This window comes from Canis aureus, chromosome 19 (assembly GCF_053574225.1).
Source record: "Canis aureus isolate CA01 chromosome 19, VMU_Caureus_v.1.0, whole genome shotgun sequence".
Taxonomy (NCBI): Eukaryota; Metazoa; Chordata; class Mammalia; order Carnivora; family Canidae; genus Canis; species Canis aureus.
Window position 1 is genome coordinate 57292317 of NC_135629.1, and position 18202 is coordinate 57310518.

The following is an 18202-nucleotide window of genomic DNA, read 5'->3' on the forward strand; positions in this document are numbered from 1 at the left end:
ATGGCCACCGGCCGCCCACGCCCTGACCCTCGGACTCCTGGCCTCGGAGCTGCCTGAAGGCGCCCAGCGTGTGGCGCAGCTGCCCCGGGAAACGCACGCCCCACGGTCCCCCCCTCCCCGATGAGGAGCTGGCTTGCACCCCACCTGGCAGCTGGGGAGCAAGAGGGCGAGACCACGGGGCACGGCGGGGGCACAAAGGCCAGCCCCCCGAGGAGTGGGTACGCTCAAATCCTGAGCCCCAGCCCCCCCGACAGGACACGCGACGCTCATCATTCGATATGGCTTTATTTTCTGATCGTCCAAGTGCGTCCCACAACCAGCCTGAGCCCTGAACAGTCGGCAGTCCTGACATCCTGCCCCCGGGAAGAGGACACCCACTCGGCGCCTGGGCCAACGCCAGTGCCCGCGTCCTGGCCCCCACAGGTGGCCGGGCTGGCTGGGCTTCGGTAAACAGTCTCTGGGGGAAGACTGGCTGCGGGGGGGGGGGGGGGTGAGGGGGACAGGAGAGCCTGTGGCCCCCATGCCTGCCCCGCCCTGGGAGGCTGGAACCGCAGCCCTGCGGAGGGGGGTGGGGGTCGGAAGGCAGGAGGCCCGAGGCGGAGTTAGAGACGCGGCCCCCAGGAGCCCATCCCCGTCCCCGCAGCAAGGGGCGAGCTGGCTTCTGAGGGGGGCTGGCTGGGGGCACACGGAAGGAGCTGGGGTCCCCCACACCTTATTAAGGCCTCCCTGGAAGCTGAGGCGGGCGCCCAGAGCCCTCTCCCTCATGACGACCCTGCCCTTAGCACAGAACACCTAATTGATTATATTGCTAATGAATCTGTACGCCTGGGTCTCCCTGAGATCAATCTCAGCAGCGCTAGACGCGTCCTCCGCACCCCCTCCCCTACAAGAGCCTCATCTTTGGGGTTCGGGCCTGGCCCGTCCTCCCCACGTCCCAGGTCCCTGGGAGGGCAGCCCCATGGGGGCTGCGGCCACGTCCTCTCCAGCAAATGCTCTCCCTGGACCCCCAGCCTGGACACCCTCCTAGGACACGGGGTCACCAGCTGCCCCAGCACACACCTCCTTTCTACAGATGAGGAAACCGAGGCCCAGAGAGCCTGAGGTCAGGGAAGGGGTGGGGGCGGAGTAGGGACCTCCTCTCTCCTCCACGGCTGCCTCCTGCCCCTGGGGCTCCGAAGGCACCCAGGTTCCTGGGGGGCAGGCCCAAGCTCCCCGGGGCACGTGGGTGGGGGCAGACGGTAAGAAACACACGTGAAGGTCAATGGCACAGGGAGCTGGGCCGGGAGGCCGCCGGGTCTTCAGGGCACCAGTGTCCACGGGGGCTCAAGGGAGACGCATTCCAAGGCCCCACCCTGAGGCAGCTCCCTGCAGCCCGGGCCAGGGTGGGGGACACAGGGAGGGGTCGGGACCTGGGGACCTAGAGGCCAGTGCTGCCCTTCTTCAGACCAGAGGGGGAGCATCTGAGTCACCCGAGAGTGGTCTGGCCGGTGTGGTGGGAGGACCCAGGGCTGGCAAAGGAGGCCCCTTGCCCCTTGGGCTGCAGTTCATTGGTCTGTCGGTCGGTCGGTCGGTCGGTCGTGGGCCAGAGGAGGGACGCTGAGGCGGTGCTGGGCACGTCTCCTCTGTTGTCCACAGCGGGCGAGCCCTGAGGGCTGCGGGGCCACCTCTGGGGCTGGGGGCTCCTCTGCAGACGCGTCCCCAAGTCTGTGGCCTGGCCCCTGGGGACCTCCACCAAACGCTCCTCCGAGGGAGTTCAAAGGACAAAACAGAGAAAGAATCCCCCAAGTCCTCAAGAGCAACACAGAAAAGCTCTGTAATTCAGGGTTTCGGCCTCTGAGCCGGGAGCGGAGCCCTGCCCTCCTGCGTGGAGGAGTGGGGAGTGGCGGCAGGCAGGGGCTCGCGGCGTGGGCGAGGGGCCCCCTCACTGCGTCTTGGCCTTCACGAGCAGTCTCTGAACTGTTTTGTACAGGAGGTCGAAGTGCTGCAGGCAGCGGGAGGGCTCGAGTGAGGCCGCGGGCAAAGCCACCCCGAGGAAGGCCGGGCCCGCTGTGGGGCCACCGCTCCCAGGCAGCGAGCGTGGGGGCCGAGGGCTCACCTGGCCAGGTCGCCCCTCCCACAGGGGGGCCTGGCCTCCCACCCGCACCTCCCTCCCCCCTGCTCACCTGGACTGCCGTATAGGCCATCCCGAGGTAGGCGCCGATGCACACGGCCAGAAGCAGGTCGAAGATGGCAGGCTTGACCCTGAGGGCGGTAGGCAGGGTCAGGGCACGGCGTGGCCACCAGCCCGCCTCACCTCACCACCCCCAGATGTCCCCAGATGACACGGGACCACGCGCCCCGGGCCGTGACCCAGGGGCGCCATGGCTGCCGGTCCAGGGTGGCTCACCTGTAGGCGTTCATCACCTGCTTCAGCTGGTCATAGAAGACAAACTCGGGGTCCCTGGGGAGAGAGCGCTTTCACCCACAGCCCGGCCGCCTCCCATGGCCCCCGCACACCAGCCCACCCGGAGGCCCCGCCAGCCCAGGAGGGGGAGGGCGTGCGAGCACGAGGCTGCCAATGACCCTCCTGGGGAAGGACTAGCCTCTATTCTGGGGTCTCTGCTGCTTTTCTGGGTGTCAATCATATTCTTGAAAAACAAAGGGGGGGGGCGCTCGGGTGGCTCAGTGGTTTAGGGCCGCCTTCAGCCCAGGGCGTGATCCTGGAAACTTGGGATCGAGTCCCACATCGGGCTCCCTGCATGGAGCCTGCTTCTCCCTCTGCCTGTGTCTCTGCCTCTTTCTCTCTCATGAATAAGTAAAAATCTAAAAAATAAAAAAAAAAAGAACGAGGGAGCAGCACCTGTGGCTGTCGGTTGGGTGTCTGACTCTTGGTTTTGGCTCAGGTCATGATCTCAGTGGTGAGACAGCCCTGTGCTGAGCCCAGCTGGAGTCGGCCTGAGAGTCGCCCTCCCCTCCCCCACTGCACCGAGCTCTCTCTCGCTCTCAAATAGGATTTTATGTACTTACTGAGAAAGTGAGACTGTGTGAGCACAAGGTGGGGGGGGGGGGCAGAGGGAGAAGCAGATTCCCCACTGAGCAGGGAGCCTGACATGGGACCATGACCTGAGCCGCGGATAGACGCCTCACAACAGAGCCCCCAGGGGCCCCGATAAATATGATCTTTAAATAAAAACAAAGTAGGGTGACTCTGTGGAGAGTCTCTCGGTCTGGAGAGCACAGAGGGAAGGCGATCATGGTCTGGGAACCGGAGGCCCTGGCTCCACAGCCTTGGGTCCACTCTGGGCCTCAGTTTCCTCTTCTGTCCAAGAGCCCGGACTCTTGCACACACCGTGAGTGGGCAAAGGCCGAGGGGCACCATGCGGTGTGGGGGCATCTCCTACCGGGGGACAGTGGCAGGTGCCCTTCCTCGCAAGGCCAAGTGGGGAGCCCTGAAGCACGGAATGGAAAAAAGACAAAACCCAGGTGGCCCATGGTGGGGAGGAGCATCCTGAGGGCAGGTGGGGGACCCCGGGCACAAGCCGCCTGACACCCAGAGCACGAAAGAACCAGAAGGCGGGTGGGGGAATAGGGCTGCACAATAAAACATAGAACGTCGGTTATGTGCGATTTTCAGACAAAAAAGAAATGGCTTCTGGTATAAGTATGTCCCAAACGTCCTGTGAGATATACTTACACCAAAAAAAAAAAAAAAACCCCATTTATGTGAAATTCACGTTTAACAGAATCCCTGTGCTTTCTATCGATTGTTTTATTTCTGGTCCACTGCTTTACGTGCTCAACCTCGCACCCAGGGTGGGAGGCTCCAGACGAGCCCGCTCAGCGGCGAGCCACGGGCGACGGGTGCAGGCGAGGCGGCTCACCGTTTGTCGGCCTTGATGTGGTGCTGCTTCACCTCCTTCAGGTAGCGGCTCAGGTAGTGCTCCAGCGTGCTGAGCAGCGTGCCGTCCTTGTCCACCAGCTGGGCGGCCCGCGGCTGGTTGGTGAGCCAGTCCATCACTGAGTCCAGCTGCTCCTGCTGGATCTGCTGCGGGGGCGCGGCTATGGTCAGGGGACACCCCCCCGCCAGTGCCCGCCCCCCCCCCCCCCGCCCCTCTGCCCCCGCCGTTACCATCTGCTCCGTGAAGACCGGCATATCCGGGGGGGTTCCCTGCGGAGAGAGGAGGGACGCACCCTGAGTCTGACCCGCGGGCGGGGGGTGCCGGGGGCCAGCGGGCGTGGCGGGGGCCTCACCTTCTCGGTCAGGTTGTAGATGACCCGGGTCAGGGCCTCCGCGATGAGCCTGGTGTTGCGGGTCAGAGTTTTAGAGTCAACCCGGGACCTTAGGGCAGGAGTTGAAGAAAACATACTCAGGTGTCTGGAACAGGCGTCCGTTTAAATCACCCGAAAAAGCCCAAGCGTATTTCCCACAATAATGAAAACCAGCAAAGCCACAGCGGCCTCAGGGCCTCAGGGCGGGCGCCTGCCCAGCGCCTGCCGGAAGGGCTGCACAGCTCTGGGCCCACTCATCGCCAGGGACGTGGGCGTGGTGGAGCCAAGGTGGTGCCCAGTGGGTGAATGGCGCTCCCCACGGTCGCTCCCGCCTGGAACCTGGGAACGGGCCTGGTTTGGAGGCAGGGCCTCCACGGAAGAGGCGGGTACAGGCAAGGTCGCGCTGGAGGAGCACAGCCCTTCGTCTGACGCCCCCACAGGAAGGGGAGACGTGCACACGCACAGGGGGACGATCCGGCCCCAGGGGCAAAGACCGGGAGACTGCAGGCCAAGGGACCCCAAGTACTGCCAGTGACACAGACCCGTGAAAGGAGCGCAGTGCAAACCAGCGCCGACGACTGCTGACTGGGCGGCTGTGTGGTGCCGGGCCTCCCGGGAGGGCGGAGGGAGTGCACTCCTTGCTCCAGCTCCCTAGGCCCTAGAACACCCTTCTCCTGGCTCATACCCCTTGGCTCTGGCACCACCTCCTCCAGGAAGCTTCCCTGATGTCCCAGGAACGGTCAACACCTCTGCCCGCACCTGCTCATAAAACCCCGGCCCCATGCAGGGCTGACCCACCACTGGGAGACACAGACGGGAAGCAAAGTCCTATAGTGGCAGAAACCAGAGGTGCCCAGGGTCTTGACGAGAGATAATGTGAGGAAGGAAGGTAGGGAGGGCTCCCTGAGGAGGTACGAGACAGGACACCACTGTCCAGGCCTCCACACAGCCGTGCAAAGGCCCCAGGGGAGGAGCGGCGGCATCTGAGCCACAGGGCAGACCGAGGTGCCCCGCATCTGGGGGGGGCACATGTGGGGTCTGGACCTCACACCGGGAGGCCAAGGGCCCCCAAGCCACTCACTCAACCCTCACGTAGGGGGGTCTCTGTAATCCGACCCCAGCTCCCCCCTCACCAGGTTCAGGCTGGCCACCCTCCTCCGTCCCATTCCTCGAGTCGCCATCACCCGCACCTGAGGTCCACTCCCCCCGGCGTCTGCGTCTACGCCCAGGCCCGAAGGCTTGCACAGGGCAGCTGTGGGTGGAGGGGAGGCCCCGGGGCCGCGGCTGCGCCCACCTCACATCCATGATGCTGCTGCGCTGGCCGTCGCGATGGCTCTCCAGGTGGGACAGGGTGAAAGCAGGCAGCCGGCGGATGGCGAAGCGTTCGTGCTCCCAGGCCAGGATGTCCTCCGCCAGGTTGATCTTCTTGTGCACCATGGAGAACCGCACCTCCGGGAACTGGTGGGCAGCCACCTGCGAGCAGTGGCGCCATCAGGGTGGTGCTCCTGCCCTTGGTCCTGGCCATTTCCGTCCACGGATATCCACAGGGGGTCTTGACACCTGGGAGGATCCCAGGTCCCTGCCCGAACCTCCCTTGCCCTGAGGGGCCCCACTCCCTGGCCCCGGGTCAGGAGAGCACCTACCGCCTCCAGCTCCCGCAGGAAGGCGTGCTGCAGTGTCCCCTCGCGGGGTGGCTTGGACACATGCAGGTGCAGGCTGTCCCCCCGGCCCACGGTGTCCAGGCACAGGACGAAGGCCACGTTGTCCTGGAGCAGGCTGGAATCTGCGGGGCGGCCGAGCTGGTTGGGAGGGGCAGGAAGGGCCGCGGCCCCAGCCCCAGGTCACACAGGGCCACTCACCTGTGTGGTCCAAGTTGTCTTCCAGCCAGCGCTTGGTGCCCTGGTAGTTGAACTTGCCTCCTCCAGAGGCAAAGAAGAGAAGGTTGTACCTGGTGTGGGGGAAGTGGGGTATGAGTGCTGCAGGCGAGTGACCAGGACCCCGACAAGGAGGTGGTCTCCCCATAAGTACTGAACCCTGAGCAGCCTTCCGAGCAGGGTCTCCCTGTCCTGGCAAAGCAGACTCCCTGGGGGTGTCCAGGGCGCTGTGGGGGGCTGAGCAGCATCCCTGGCTCCAGGACACCCCCAGCTGTGATGACAGCAGACATCCCCAGAAAGGATGCCGGGCCCTGGGGTGCAGGATCTGGGTGGGGCTCAGCTGGTACACCCACACCCTGGTACACAGCGGGTACAGGCCTGGTACACAGGGGGCCCTCGATTCAGACGCGGTCATTCCTGGGGTGCATGAGCCCCTGTACCCAGCGGCTCCACCCTCCCAGCAGCCCCTCCTGCCCGGCTGTCGCGTACGCAGCGTGGGTGCGCTTGTAGGTGTAGAGCCTGGAGAAGAGGCGGGCGAGCTCCAGCAGCACGGAGATGCCGCTCCCGTTCGAGTCCGCACCGTGCGACAACCACTGTGGGCAGGAGGGAGACAAGGCCAGCGATCAGCCCCAGGTCCCACAGTGGACCTCGCTGCCCCTACCGCGGGGCCTGCGGCTGCTAACAACCCCCACCTGCCTGCGGACACCGCTCTGCTCTAACCCCAGAATGATGGCGCTCCGGGTTTGCAGGGCCGAGCCCCCGGGACACGGAGCCCAGCACACTCTCCTTGCTCCCCAACACTCTGCCCCGTGCCCGCGGGAACCTCCGTGCAGAATGCAGAGCCCAGAGCCCTGGGCGGCCGCCTTGGTATGGTCCCCAGGATCGCTGCCCGCCCATGCTGCTGGGAGTGGGGTCGGCACAGGTTCCCCCCGGCTGTGAAAGCCCCCAACTCCTCTGGATCCTATCATCTAAAGCGACATCCCGGGATCCCTGGGTGGCGCAGCGGTTTAGCTCCTGCCTTTGACCCAGGGCGTGATCCTGGAGACCTGGGATCGAGTCCCATGTCGGGCTCCCGCTGCGTGGAGCCTGCTTCTCCCTCTGCCTGTGTCTCTGCCTCTCTCTCTCTCTCTCTCTGTGCCTATCATAAATAAATGAAAATTAAAAAAAAAATAAAAATAAAAAAAAATAAAGCGACATCCCCGACAGCATGATGGGATCTTGGGAAGTAAAAAAAAAAACTGAATTCTATGATGGGGCTTGGGACCCTCCCACGGTCACAATCCACACACTGACATGTCATGTATTGACACTTAGAATTCAGGGAGAGGGCAGCCCAGGTGGCCCAGCGGTTTAGCGCCACCTTCGGCCCAGGGTGTGATCCTGGAGACCCGGGATCGAGTCCCAGGTGGGGCTCTCTGCAGGGAGCCTGCTTCTCCCTCTGCCTCTCTCTCTCTCTGTCTCTCATGAATAAATAAAATAAAATCTTTCAAGAAACTTTTTTAAAAAATAAAACAATTCAGAGAGAGATGGCCCCACGATGCTCAGGGAGGGAACCGGACACAGGAGGCCACGCAGTGAGTCCACATGTGTGACACGTCCAGGACAAGCTTGTCCACAGACGGGGAGGGGGCTCAGGGAGGTGACTGCTGACAGGGACATGGCTTCTGAGATGGAATGTTCTGGAAGTAGATGACCACGGTGGCACAACTCTGTGGATGTCCTACAACACACTAAAATACACGCTCTAGGAAAACAACTCAAATGTTATGTCAATTCCATCTTAAAAATAAATAAAAATGGATAAAAGCTCCACGGCAGGGGTTGGAGATTAGGAGGATCCCAAGAGGCTCCTGGTCAGCTGAAGGGGCAGACTGATGAGCAGGCCGGGCACTCCGAGGTGACCACTGAGGCCCTGCCTGCTAGGCCGGGTGGGGCCTGGAACAGCTGCCCGCCATCGGTCGCACAGGACCTCCAACCAGGCTGCCACTGGCCACCTCTCTGGTTCAGCTGATTCGTCTTTCAAAGCAAAACATGCCTGATGAAGACACGGGCACTGTTCACGCACTGGCGTGAGCCCTGACCTCACTGTGCCAGGGGCTCTGAGAGCACGGCCCCGGGGAGGCCTGGGGCCCAGCAAACACTCCTGGCCCTCCTCGGCGTCTGAACTGGACTCTGGGCTCCTGCCTCCCTCGTGGGTGGAGGACTTGGGTCCCTGAACCATCTGTGCAGACAAGGGGTTCGTGCTGAGCACCTGCTGCCCTCCTGAGCCTGGGGTCCCGGCCGAGCCGGGCAGAGGGCCCCACGAGACCGACCCCCGCGGAGAAGCTGGGCGCGGGTCTCTCCTAGGCCCCGAGACCACACCTGTGTGCATACTCACGGCTCGTGTTGGGGGAACTGAGCATGTCCTGTGGGTCACCCGGGAGAGGACCCTGGTGTCCCCGCCCCACCCCTGCACCTGGGGACCCTGACACAGACCTAATCCTGATCCCTGGCCCGGGCACCTGTCAGCCGTGGGGGCTAGGCCACAAGACCCGCCTCAGGTTAGCCCATTTCTGCTTCGTGACGACACCCACCCCCTAAGGTCCTCCTGGGCCCTGAGAGGGTGGGTGCTGCTGCTCTGACCCCCGCCCCGAGCTAGCCCGGAGCAGAGCGGGGGTGGGGGGTGCCCGTGCCCCTCCCCCAAAGAGCACGCATACATACGGGGGCTACTCCGAAGGCATCGTAGTGGGCCACGATGACAATGGTCGGGAGGTCTTCTCCACCCAGCCCCGTCAGCCGCCCCTGCAGAGAGACGGTCTGTGAAGCGCACACAGCGGCCAGAAACAGCCCCGGCCTCCCCCACGCGGCGGGGCAGCATTTCCGGCTCGGCCGCCTCGTCACAGACAACATGTGAATGAGAGCCTGTGGCCACGTGCCAATAAAACTTTATTTACAGAAGAAAGTCAAGGGGGCCACGGCGCGCCGACCCCCCCACCCCGAGACCCAGCCCATCCTCGACGGCGGAGCCCCCAGCCCTGGAGGGCCGGCGGGAGAGCTCTGCTGACGAGGACAAGCAGCCGGTACCGACCGCGGCCACGGGCCAGGTCCCGGCGCCCACACCCGGGCTGCCACCTTGGCCACGTGAACTGGCCCTCGCTGAAGTCACATGGGTGACAGACGAGAACGGCCCTCCGTCAGCAAATGCCTCAGCGTCCACTCCTGCCGTCCGAGTGCCAGTCCCGAGGTGCACCGGGGTCAGACGGCACGGCGCGGGGCCCCTGCCAGCTCACGGCCGGGCCCGTCTTCCTGATTCTCCCGAGCAGAGGGCGAGCCCCGGGAAGGCCTCGGCCGTGTCGGAGTGAAGCTCTCCTGGCGGCCGCCCACGGCAAGCCACCCGAGACCCAGGGCCACAGCCCGGGTGGGACTCCTGGCCCGAGACCGTGGGCGTGCTGCCGACCCTAGAGGCCCGGGCCTCCTTCCCCGACCGACAGGCCAATGCTGGCACCACAGGGTCGGGAGAGCGGGGGGAGGGGGCACCCCGTGTCCACACAGACAACGGGTGGCAGAGGGCTCGAGGCAGGGCGGAGGATTCTGGAAGCAAAGGCCAGGGCAGCCAGGCTGAAACAGACCTCCTGGTGCTGGGAGGGACCCCCCGACCCCAGCTGCTCCTCACCCACAGCAAACCCGACCAGCAGCTGCTCAGCCTGACCTTCGGGAGCCTGACGAAGGCTCTGGCTCCTGGGAGCTTTCTCTGCCCAAACGGCCACGATCCTCCACAGTTTTAAGGAAACTCCTTGATCTGTAACCTCCCTGATCACTCAGACAAGGCAGGGGCCTCCCCACATCCTGACTCGGCCCGTCCAGCCCTGCTGACGTCACCGGCCCGTCCAGTCCCGCTGGCTACCCCGCCGGCCCATCCGGCCCCGCTGACCACGTCGCTGGCCCATCCAGTCCCATTGGCCACCCTGCTGGGCCACCCAGCACCCCCTGCCCTGCGTCCTCCACCCAGAGCCCCTCCCTGCTGTGTCCACCTGCCTGTTTGCTGCCCTCGTGCCTCCCCCCAACCCTAAGTGAGTTCCTCAAGGAAGGAAATGCATCTCGCTTGCTGCTCCCTAACAGCGGGGCTCCGGACGGGTGGACTCACTCAGTTCTGGAGTGTCGCTCCACCCGAGTCCCACCCGTGCCCAAGGGCCGACACCACGGGCTGGCCAGTAGCCCTGCCCCGTCTGGTGGAAGCCATGGGGACCTGGGGGGACCAGCAGGCTCAGGGACGAGTGCTCGCTAGGTGCCCACTGGGCACTGAGCTCCTGCTTGGCTCTGGGGACCTCACAGGAGGCGCAACAAACACGGTCTCAGTGCCTCTGACACTCAGGATGATGCGAAAGGACCCGAGGACACGCGGCTCCTAAATGAGTCAGGTGGGACGATTGCTCAAGAGAAAATGCAGCCCGGACAGGTCTGGTGTGGCAGCGCGGGGCTGCAGCTCCTGGTAAAACCAATCTGTGGCTTTTCAGGCCTGAAACCGGATGCGTCCAAGGCCTTGCCTGGAGGGCACCCCCCGCACTAATTTGGGGCACACCAGGCGCTGCTGGCTGGCGGGCTGCCACCAAGCACTTAGCCCCTGGCCGGGGCCTCTGTGAGGGTCTCAGGGCGAACTCTTCACTGGGGCGGGGGACACGACACCAGAGAAGACACTCCCGGCCCCGTGTCCACACAAGTGCTGGGGCCTTTTGTCCAAGCCCCACACGTCTGCCGGGGTGGGGGGGGGGCTGACCCTCGACCAGGGGGAGGAGGGCAGCAGAGCCGGGGTCTCCTCTGGCCCAGACCCCTGCCTTCACCACCACCGTAGGTGATGACAGGCTGAACTCTCTCGTGTTTGGCTTGTTGTTTTAATCGGCTACTTCCACGTCCAGAGCTTGACGCCCTCCCATTTCAGCTAAGCTCTGAAAACAGGGGGTGTGCGGCCCCAAAAAGTTCTGAGGACTTCTAGGAATGCAGCACTAGAAAGACTATTATATGATGAAGAGGAGCACCCACTGTGGGAGAGAGAGCTCTCTGTGAGGCAAGGACAGCCAGTGCAAAGGCCCTGAGGCAGGATGAGGAGGCTCCATGTGCGGCCAGGGATGGTGACAGAAAGTGGGAGATCTGACTCGATTTCCCTATCAGAAGGTCCCTCCAGGGGGGAGCGGGTGGGGGGGACCTCAGGGAGCCCGAGTGCCCCCTGTCCCGGGTCTCAGTGTGGCACACAGGGCCGGGCACTCACCTCCACACTGGTGATGAGCCAGTCGCTCACGGCCTTGCTCTGGACCCCGCTGGTGACCATCTGGAAGCCGTTGGCAGTGGCGGTGTGGAGCAGCACTGAGGACGGGTAGGGCAGGGTCAGCCCAAGCCCTGGGGACTCCTGGACCCAGGCCGGCATCCCCGTGGCCCCAAGGCCCCAGAAGGCAGGGGTCCGGGCTAAGCCAAGCCGTACGCAGAAGCGCCCCGTGAGCTCCAGCATGACGTGGTGACGGCGCAGGAAAGAGCCTGGGTCCAGAGCAGGCTGCTGACCCCACTGCCCGGCCCCAGCCGGCCGGCAGGGGTGACACGTGCCCCCGTGCCAGCTCCGAGCGCCGGCTTCCCATTACACCCGCCACTTCCACGGGGGAGAACGGAAGGCCAGGCGGGTCCGTTCTGTGGCGTTCCTTCGACTACTTTAGCTAGCTCACTCTCCACAGCCCCCGGCCCTGCACCAAGCTCATGGACGGGACGTCCCTGGCCTGTCCCTGGCCCACGGTGCAGAAGAAACGTGTCCTCCTTCCCCAACGACGCCGCTGCCCTGCCCCGATGGGCCCAAGCACGATGCTGACACTGAGAGTGTCGTCAGCAGGTGAACAGACGCCCCCGTTTTCCTTAAACCATCCAGAGGCACCTGGGAAATCCCTCCCTCCAAATTAGCAGCTCTCGAGCTTCTGTTTTCACAGGAATCAGCGGTGGGGTGGGGGCTGCAAAATGCAGAGTCCTGGCCTCCAGCCCCGAGGCTGCAGCACAGCAGGTGTGAGACAAGGCCCTGGAAAGGGCTGGGTGAGGCCACAGCCTCAACGGGAAGGACCCCACGAGCCTACCTTCGGCGGCAGAGGCAGAGCCCTGGGCGGCAGACGCGGCCTGCGTCTGCTCATAGATGGAGAGCAGGGCCTCGTCCTCCACGGCGAAGTACACGGGGACGACGGTCTCCATGGCCAGCATCTCGGGCTCGGTCTCCATGAATTGCTGCAAAGAAACACACACTGAGGGGGCTTCCAGGGTGGGGTGGGGGCCCAGAGGCTGTCCCGGGAACGCAGGCACGCCAACTCTGGGGCTGGCTAACAAGGCTAGACTCACGCCAGAAAAAAGGATGGGGCGGGGGCCAGGGTACAACAGGATGAGGACGGAGGAATGGGTGAGGGTGGCAATGCCCACGGGGCCCCCAGGGGTACCCATCGGGGGGAAAGCAGGTTGGGAGAACGGGCGAGGGAGCCGGTCAGGTCTGGGGTCACCGGGGACTGGTCCCAGCCCCACTGGCCATCACGCCCTCAGCTGCGAGTGGGCGACAGATGCTGGCACCCTAGGCTGATGGCAGGCACCCACCCACGGGTACCAGGTGCCCGGCACCGAGCACTCGCCTCCACCACCCCCCACCTGCTCCCCGTCTGCAGATGCATCTTCATCCGAGGGGTCTCACGGGATCCTACCAAGCTGGTTCATCCAAGCAGAGCCCCCTCTCCACACTGAGTACGTGGGGCAGGTCACTCTGAGCAGCATCCCCAGCCCCCCCTGCTGGCGGCCAGGAGCTCCCCAGTCGTCCTGAGCACAGCTGAGCCCAGACACGGCCCAGAGTCCCTCGGGGAGGGAGGAGGCGACAATGAAGCAAACATCCCGCCTTCTGAAGGGCAGAGGGCACACGGGCGTGAAGCAACGTGCCCCAGGTCACCTAGCTGACTCCAAACCCAGTGCTCTTTCTTCTGTGGAAGCTCCCGGACCCGGGTCTGTGCAGAAGAAGGAGGCTGGACACTCACCCGGATGACATCCTGGGGCACGGCGGCCATGGCCCGCGGCAGGATGATGACCACGGCGCCGGCCGACTGCCGCAAGGCCTTCTGGTACTGCTCGTAGGAGAAGTCCAGTAGCCGCATGAGCACGCAGCGCCGGCTCAGCACGTCAGCGTCGATGGTGCGGGCCTCTGTGTTGAGCACTGCGTTCCGGGTGCCTGCAGGGGGCAGGGAGGGCCTCCCTCAGTCGGGCGCCAGGACCCCCCACCTGGAGACCACCGACTCGGGAGCCCTCAGGGTCCTGTCACTGGACCACGGGCATCATGGACGCAGTGCCCGCTCCAACCCGCGGAGTCACGATCCCCACCCCGGGCGCCGTCGGGGGGACTGAGTGGCGTTCCCGGCCCCCACCCGCTCCGTGCTGCCAGGAGCTGGACGGTCTCCCACCGTGACAACCACAGACGTCCCAGACGTGGCCCAGTGTCTCCCGGGACAGGATCGCCTGGGGGGGGGGGGGCGGGAGGAGCCCCTGCTCTAAACCCAAGGGCCACCTCCCACCTCTTCTGAGAGCTGAAAAAAGCTCCAGAAAATCAGGGAGAGCGCTAGAGCCGGAGTTTCCAGGAAACTGAACCTGCCCCCTCCCCAAGGAGAAGGAGTGGCTCAGAACCAGGGCGCGCACACAGCTTTTCTAAGGCCGGGGCGGGCGGGGGGGGGGTCTCCCCCAGACAGAGCACCCGTGCACTGATGCCCGGAGAGCACTGCCGGAGAAAACCCGCCGCAAGAAGCCACGCGGACGTCAAACGCAGGAACGTGGAGGAGCGCGGACATCCCGGGACTTCGCACAGGCCTCAGCACGTGCAGACCCCCCCCCCCCCCCCCCCCCCCCCCCCCGTCTGTGCCCCGTGCGCTGCGGGAACGGACTCAGGCAGCTCCCACGGTCGCGGCACTCGACGGGGATGCTGCCAGAAATACCAACTTTTACACCAAATCACCCAAACGGCAAAGGTAAGCGACGATTCCAGAACCTTTCAAAAGCCGCAGGCCAACCCAGGATGCGCTAAATAAGCAAACCACGTTGTGTGTGGGGACTGGACGTGGCCCCCGGGGCTTCTGGTTTGGGACACAGCGAGCGTGACTCAGAAGAGGACACACAGACGTGGGCCGGCTTCCCTCTGTCCTGGAGGTCAAGGTCGCAGGGGGACACGACGGCCGTCCAGGCGCAGGGGGACCGCCACCAGGCCACGGGGCCAGCCCAGCCCCCAGGGACGTGGTCTGGGAAAGCAGGCAGGTGGGAGAGGGCTTGCTTCCAGGGGAGCGCTCCATGGGGCTGGTCAGGGAGGCGGACGGCGTCCCAGCTGCGACGGGGAAGACCATCTCGGGAGCGGGGGCCTGTGACCACGGAGCAAGGGTGGGCCACGTGCCCAGGCCTGGAGGGGGCACCCCCCCGTCTCCACCCCAACCCTCCAGGGGCCTTTTCTCTGGTTCAGGCCCTGCTGTGGGAGCCCCCGGACAGCCGAGCGGGGAGAGGGCAGCAGGACCTTCAGCGCGTCCTTGAAGCTCTCCAGGGCCGGGGAGGCCCCTCCCCCTGCCCCACCTGTCCTGTGCTCGGCCTCCCAGAGGCCCTCAGATTCAGCTGCGGGTGGAGACACAGGGCCACCCGTGGAACCTACTGTGTGCGTCTTCTGGCCTGGAGCCCCTGCAGGGCAGGACTCAGAGGGAGGAAGCCAGAGAAAGGGAGGCGGAGAGCAGAGCTGGGTGGATGCGGGCCCCCCACCAGCTCCCCCAGGCCCTGAGGGTCCCAAGGGCAGAGGCCCCCTCTTTGCTGAGCTGGCGCGGCTGCCCTCACCCCTCAGTCTAGGCAGGAAGAGGTCAGGCCTGGCAGGTGCCACGAAGGTGGGGCGCAGGACACCTGGACAGAAGTCACGGCTTCTGGAAACAGACCCAGACCTGAGCAGGGCTCGCCAATGGCTCTGTCGGGGGCCAAAAGGTCACCCCTCTCGCCCTGCTGGCCGCACCAGCTCTGTCTCAACTGCTCAGCTCCGTCCCAGGCAGGCACGCCAACCAGAGGGAGTGGCTGCGCGCCAGTAAACTTTATCCACAACACCGGGTGGAGGGGCTGGCGCGGACGCTGGGGTGCCGACGCCCCCACCTCCTAGGGGCTCGGGTCAGCCCAGGGCATGCGGGGAGCGAGCGCGGTGGAGGCCAGCCGTGCCCTCGGGAGGGCCAGAGTCTGCCTGGCAGGGGGGTGAGGTCACACCCCGCGGCCTTGTACCTGGTGGATCACCCTGACAGCAAGAGCACACGCCTTTCCTTCCCAGCAGCCAGCCCGCGTTTCTCAAGAGGAGCGAACAGGAAGTTAGGAAAGAAGAGAAACCCAGAGCAAGGGTTGCCGCAGGAGGCGGGGAGCCTGCGGGCTCGGAGGGGGTGCTTGAGACACTGGGGAGGGCGCCATGGGCGGTGAGCCAGCAGGGCAGCTCTCAAGGACCCGGGGTCCCTCCAGGGTCCCTCCGCCAGGGGCCGCGCCTCCCAGCACCGCGCCGACGTCCCCCCACCAGCACTGCGCGCCCTCCAGCTTCCCCGCCGCTGAACGCGGCCTGCTGGGCCTGGCACGGGGGCCAGGAGGCGAGTGAGCCGCACAGGGGGGCCTCATGCGGGCACCTGGAGCCGGGCCTCCGCCTCCTCCTGCCGCACACAAGCAGCACTTGGCTGGGGCAGGCGGCGCCCCCCCAGGCCCCCGAGCTCACCCCCGGAGCCCAAGGTCTTCTCGGACGCCCGGCGTGAGGCACAGAGCATCTGGGCTTCTTGCTGGGAGCGGTAGAGACCGGGGGGGGGGGGGGGGGGGGGGGCATGGAGACCCAGACTGGGGGGAACCCAGGCCTTCGGGCGATGCGCTCTGGGAAGGGAGGGGAGTGGAAAAGGCAGCACAGAAACCCACTCGGATCTGGAGAAGCGGCTTATCTCACATTCGGGGCCCCAGGCCTCCGGGAGTCAGATTCCACCAGGAAACCAACAGAAGCTCCGGGCTGGGGCTCGGTTCGGTACATGGACAAACCCTCGAAATTCCCTTCCTGCCTTGCCCGAGCCCCGTCTCGAGCCGTCTCGGGGGCGCAGGGGCCACCTGTGGCTGCGGCTCCCATCCTGGCACACGGCACACACCCTCATCCCAGACCGGCCCAGACCGTGTGGGTAAGGACCCCTCCCCAGCAGAGTGTGAAGCACGCCACAGAGAACGTGCCACGGCCCGGGGGCTCCCGGTCCTCCCTCCCTGCACCCCCCACCCAGAGCCTGGGGCCTTGGGTTGAAGAGCATCGCTCAGCCCGCCTGCCCCGGGTCTGCCCCCTGGCACCGTGGACATGCAGGGCCAGTGCTACTCTGTGCGGGGCTGCCTGGCACCCCCGCCCACCCCCTACTCGATGCCAGGACCTCTGTACCTGTGACAACCATGAAGTCATCACCCAACGACCCCCGGGTTGACAACCACTAAACAGCAACCGCCTAACTCTGGGATAAGAAGGGATGCGAAGGGGAGTCTGGACAGGACTCCATGGAGGCTGGGACCGCCCCCCGCCCCCCCCCCCCCCCCAGGGCTGGGCTGGGGATCCATGGGGTCAGGCTGGGCCTGAGGTGTTCAGACAGGAGGGGCCGGTCCACGAGCAGGTGGGCTCAGAGCCGAGAAGAACCAGGACTGCGGAGGGAGCCCCGCTCTGGAGAGGACAGACTTTGACCCGTAGGGACCTAAGGCAGCGAGCCGAGAGAAAAACCAGAGCCTGGAAGGTTCTGGAAGGCCAGAGACAGCTGTAATGAGGCAGAGACGAGGGAATCTAGGCTTGGGGCTGGGGTCAGGACCCCGGGAGGAGAAGGAGCAGGACGGGGGAGCGAGAGCTGAGCGGGGTGCAGGCCCAGCAGGTCAGGGAGGGCACTGAGCGGGGTCAGAGACATCCAGGACTCCTGGACGGAGGGCGCGAGTGGGGCGGGGAGGCCGAGCCCCGCGCAGGGGTGTGCACCAGAGGGAGGGACCACGTTCCCGGGCAAGGGACCCCAGGAGCCCCCGGCACCGGGACTGCAGCCGCGGGGCCCGTGCTCAGAGCTCCTGAGCCCCGAGGGGAGCAGGACCCCGGCTCCGGGGCGCCCCCGAGGTCAGGACCGGCTGGAACTGCCCCTGGGGGGGTCTCTGGGCGCGGGGGCGGGGGGCGCGGCCCGGGGAGGATGGGCACCGCGGGGGCGGCCGGGGACGCGCCGGGAAGCGGGCGGAGGGGAGCGGGAGGCCGCGGGTTCCGGGCCGGCCGGGCTCGGGGCTCGGGGGCCGGGGCCGGGCGACGCACCGTAGGGCTGGCCCTGCAGGTCGTACTGCTGCATGCGGTACACGGTGAACTCGTGCGCCGCGTCGGCGGCGGGCAGCGGCGGCGCCACGAGCAGCAGCACGGCGGGCAGGAAGACGATGAAGCCGAGCGGCAGGCACGACGCCTTCAGCATGTTCTCCAGCACCTCGCCCGCTTCCTCCAGCATCCTGGCCGGCGGCGGGGCCGCGCGGGGCGGCGGCGGGGACGGGACGGCGGCGGCGGCGGCTCCCGCGGACTCACCTCGGCATGGGTAGCCGCCGGGGTCCTGCGGGCGCCGCGCCGGGCAGCCCGCGCCCCCTCCGGGGTCCTGCGGGCACCGCCGCGGGCCGCCCCGCTCGCCGCGCAGCCTCCGGGGAGTTGTAGTCCTCCTGGCGCGCGCGCGGAGCCTCCTGGGAGTGGTAGGCCGGCTCCGTTACATCGCAATACGGGACGCTGTGATGGACTGTTCGGCTAGGCCTGCTGATGAGGCGTCACCTGACACGCGAGTCAGAAACATACGGAGACTCGAAAGCAATTAATTGCTGCGGAACTTTCTCAAACGCTATCTGTGTGGCGGGAGGAGGCGGGGAGGCGAGAGGCGGGGGCAGGACGTGACCTTGCGACCCGGAAGGAAGTTGGGATGAGAGCCGAGAAGGCGGGGGAAGCGGGGGGGCAGCGAGATAGCAGCGGCGCGCAATCTCCTGGGAATTGTAGTCCTCCTACGCGGGCACAAGGTCTCATGGGAGTTGTAGTCTTCGTGGACGGAGTCTGAAAA

At 65.7% G+C, this 18202-nt stretch overlaps 1 protein-coding gene across 2 annotated transcripts; it reads right to left on the reverse strand.

Moving 5' to 3' along the window:
• Positions 1-266: 266 nt before the first annotated feature.
• NCLN (nicalin) lies at positions 267-17689 on the reverse strand. Of its 2 annotated transcripts, none has more exons than XM_077860542.1 (15): positions 17431-17689; positions 13136-13326; positions 12206-12350; positions 11365-11459; positions 8823-8903; positions 6612-6715; positions 6108-6196; positions 5892-6031; positions 5543-5721; positions 4231-4318; positions 4109-4147; positions 3861-4021; positions 2387-2440; positions 2163-2241; positions 267-1981 (listed from the first exon to the last, which is right to left on the reverse strand). In XM_077860542.1, exons 1-15 carry the CDS (start codon positions 17612-17614, stop codon positions 1922-1924), a joined length of 1689 nt encoding a protein of 562 aa, XP_077716668.1. In that variant the 5' UTR covers positions 17615-17689; the 3' UTR covers positions 267-1921. The 2 variants fall into 2 exon arrangements, with proteins under 2 accessions (XP_077716668.1, XP_077716667.1); XM_077860541.1 differs by having other exon boundaries at positions 3861-4024.
• Between the last annotated feature and the right edge of the window lie 513 nt (positions 17690-18202).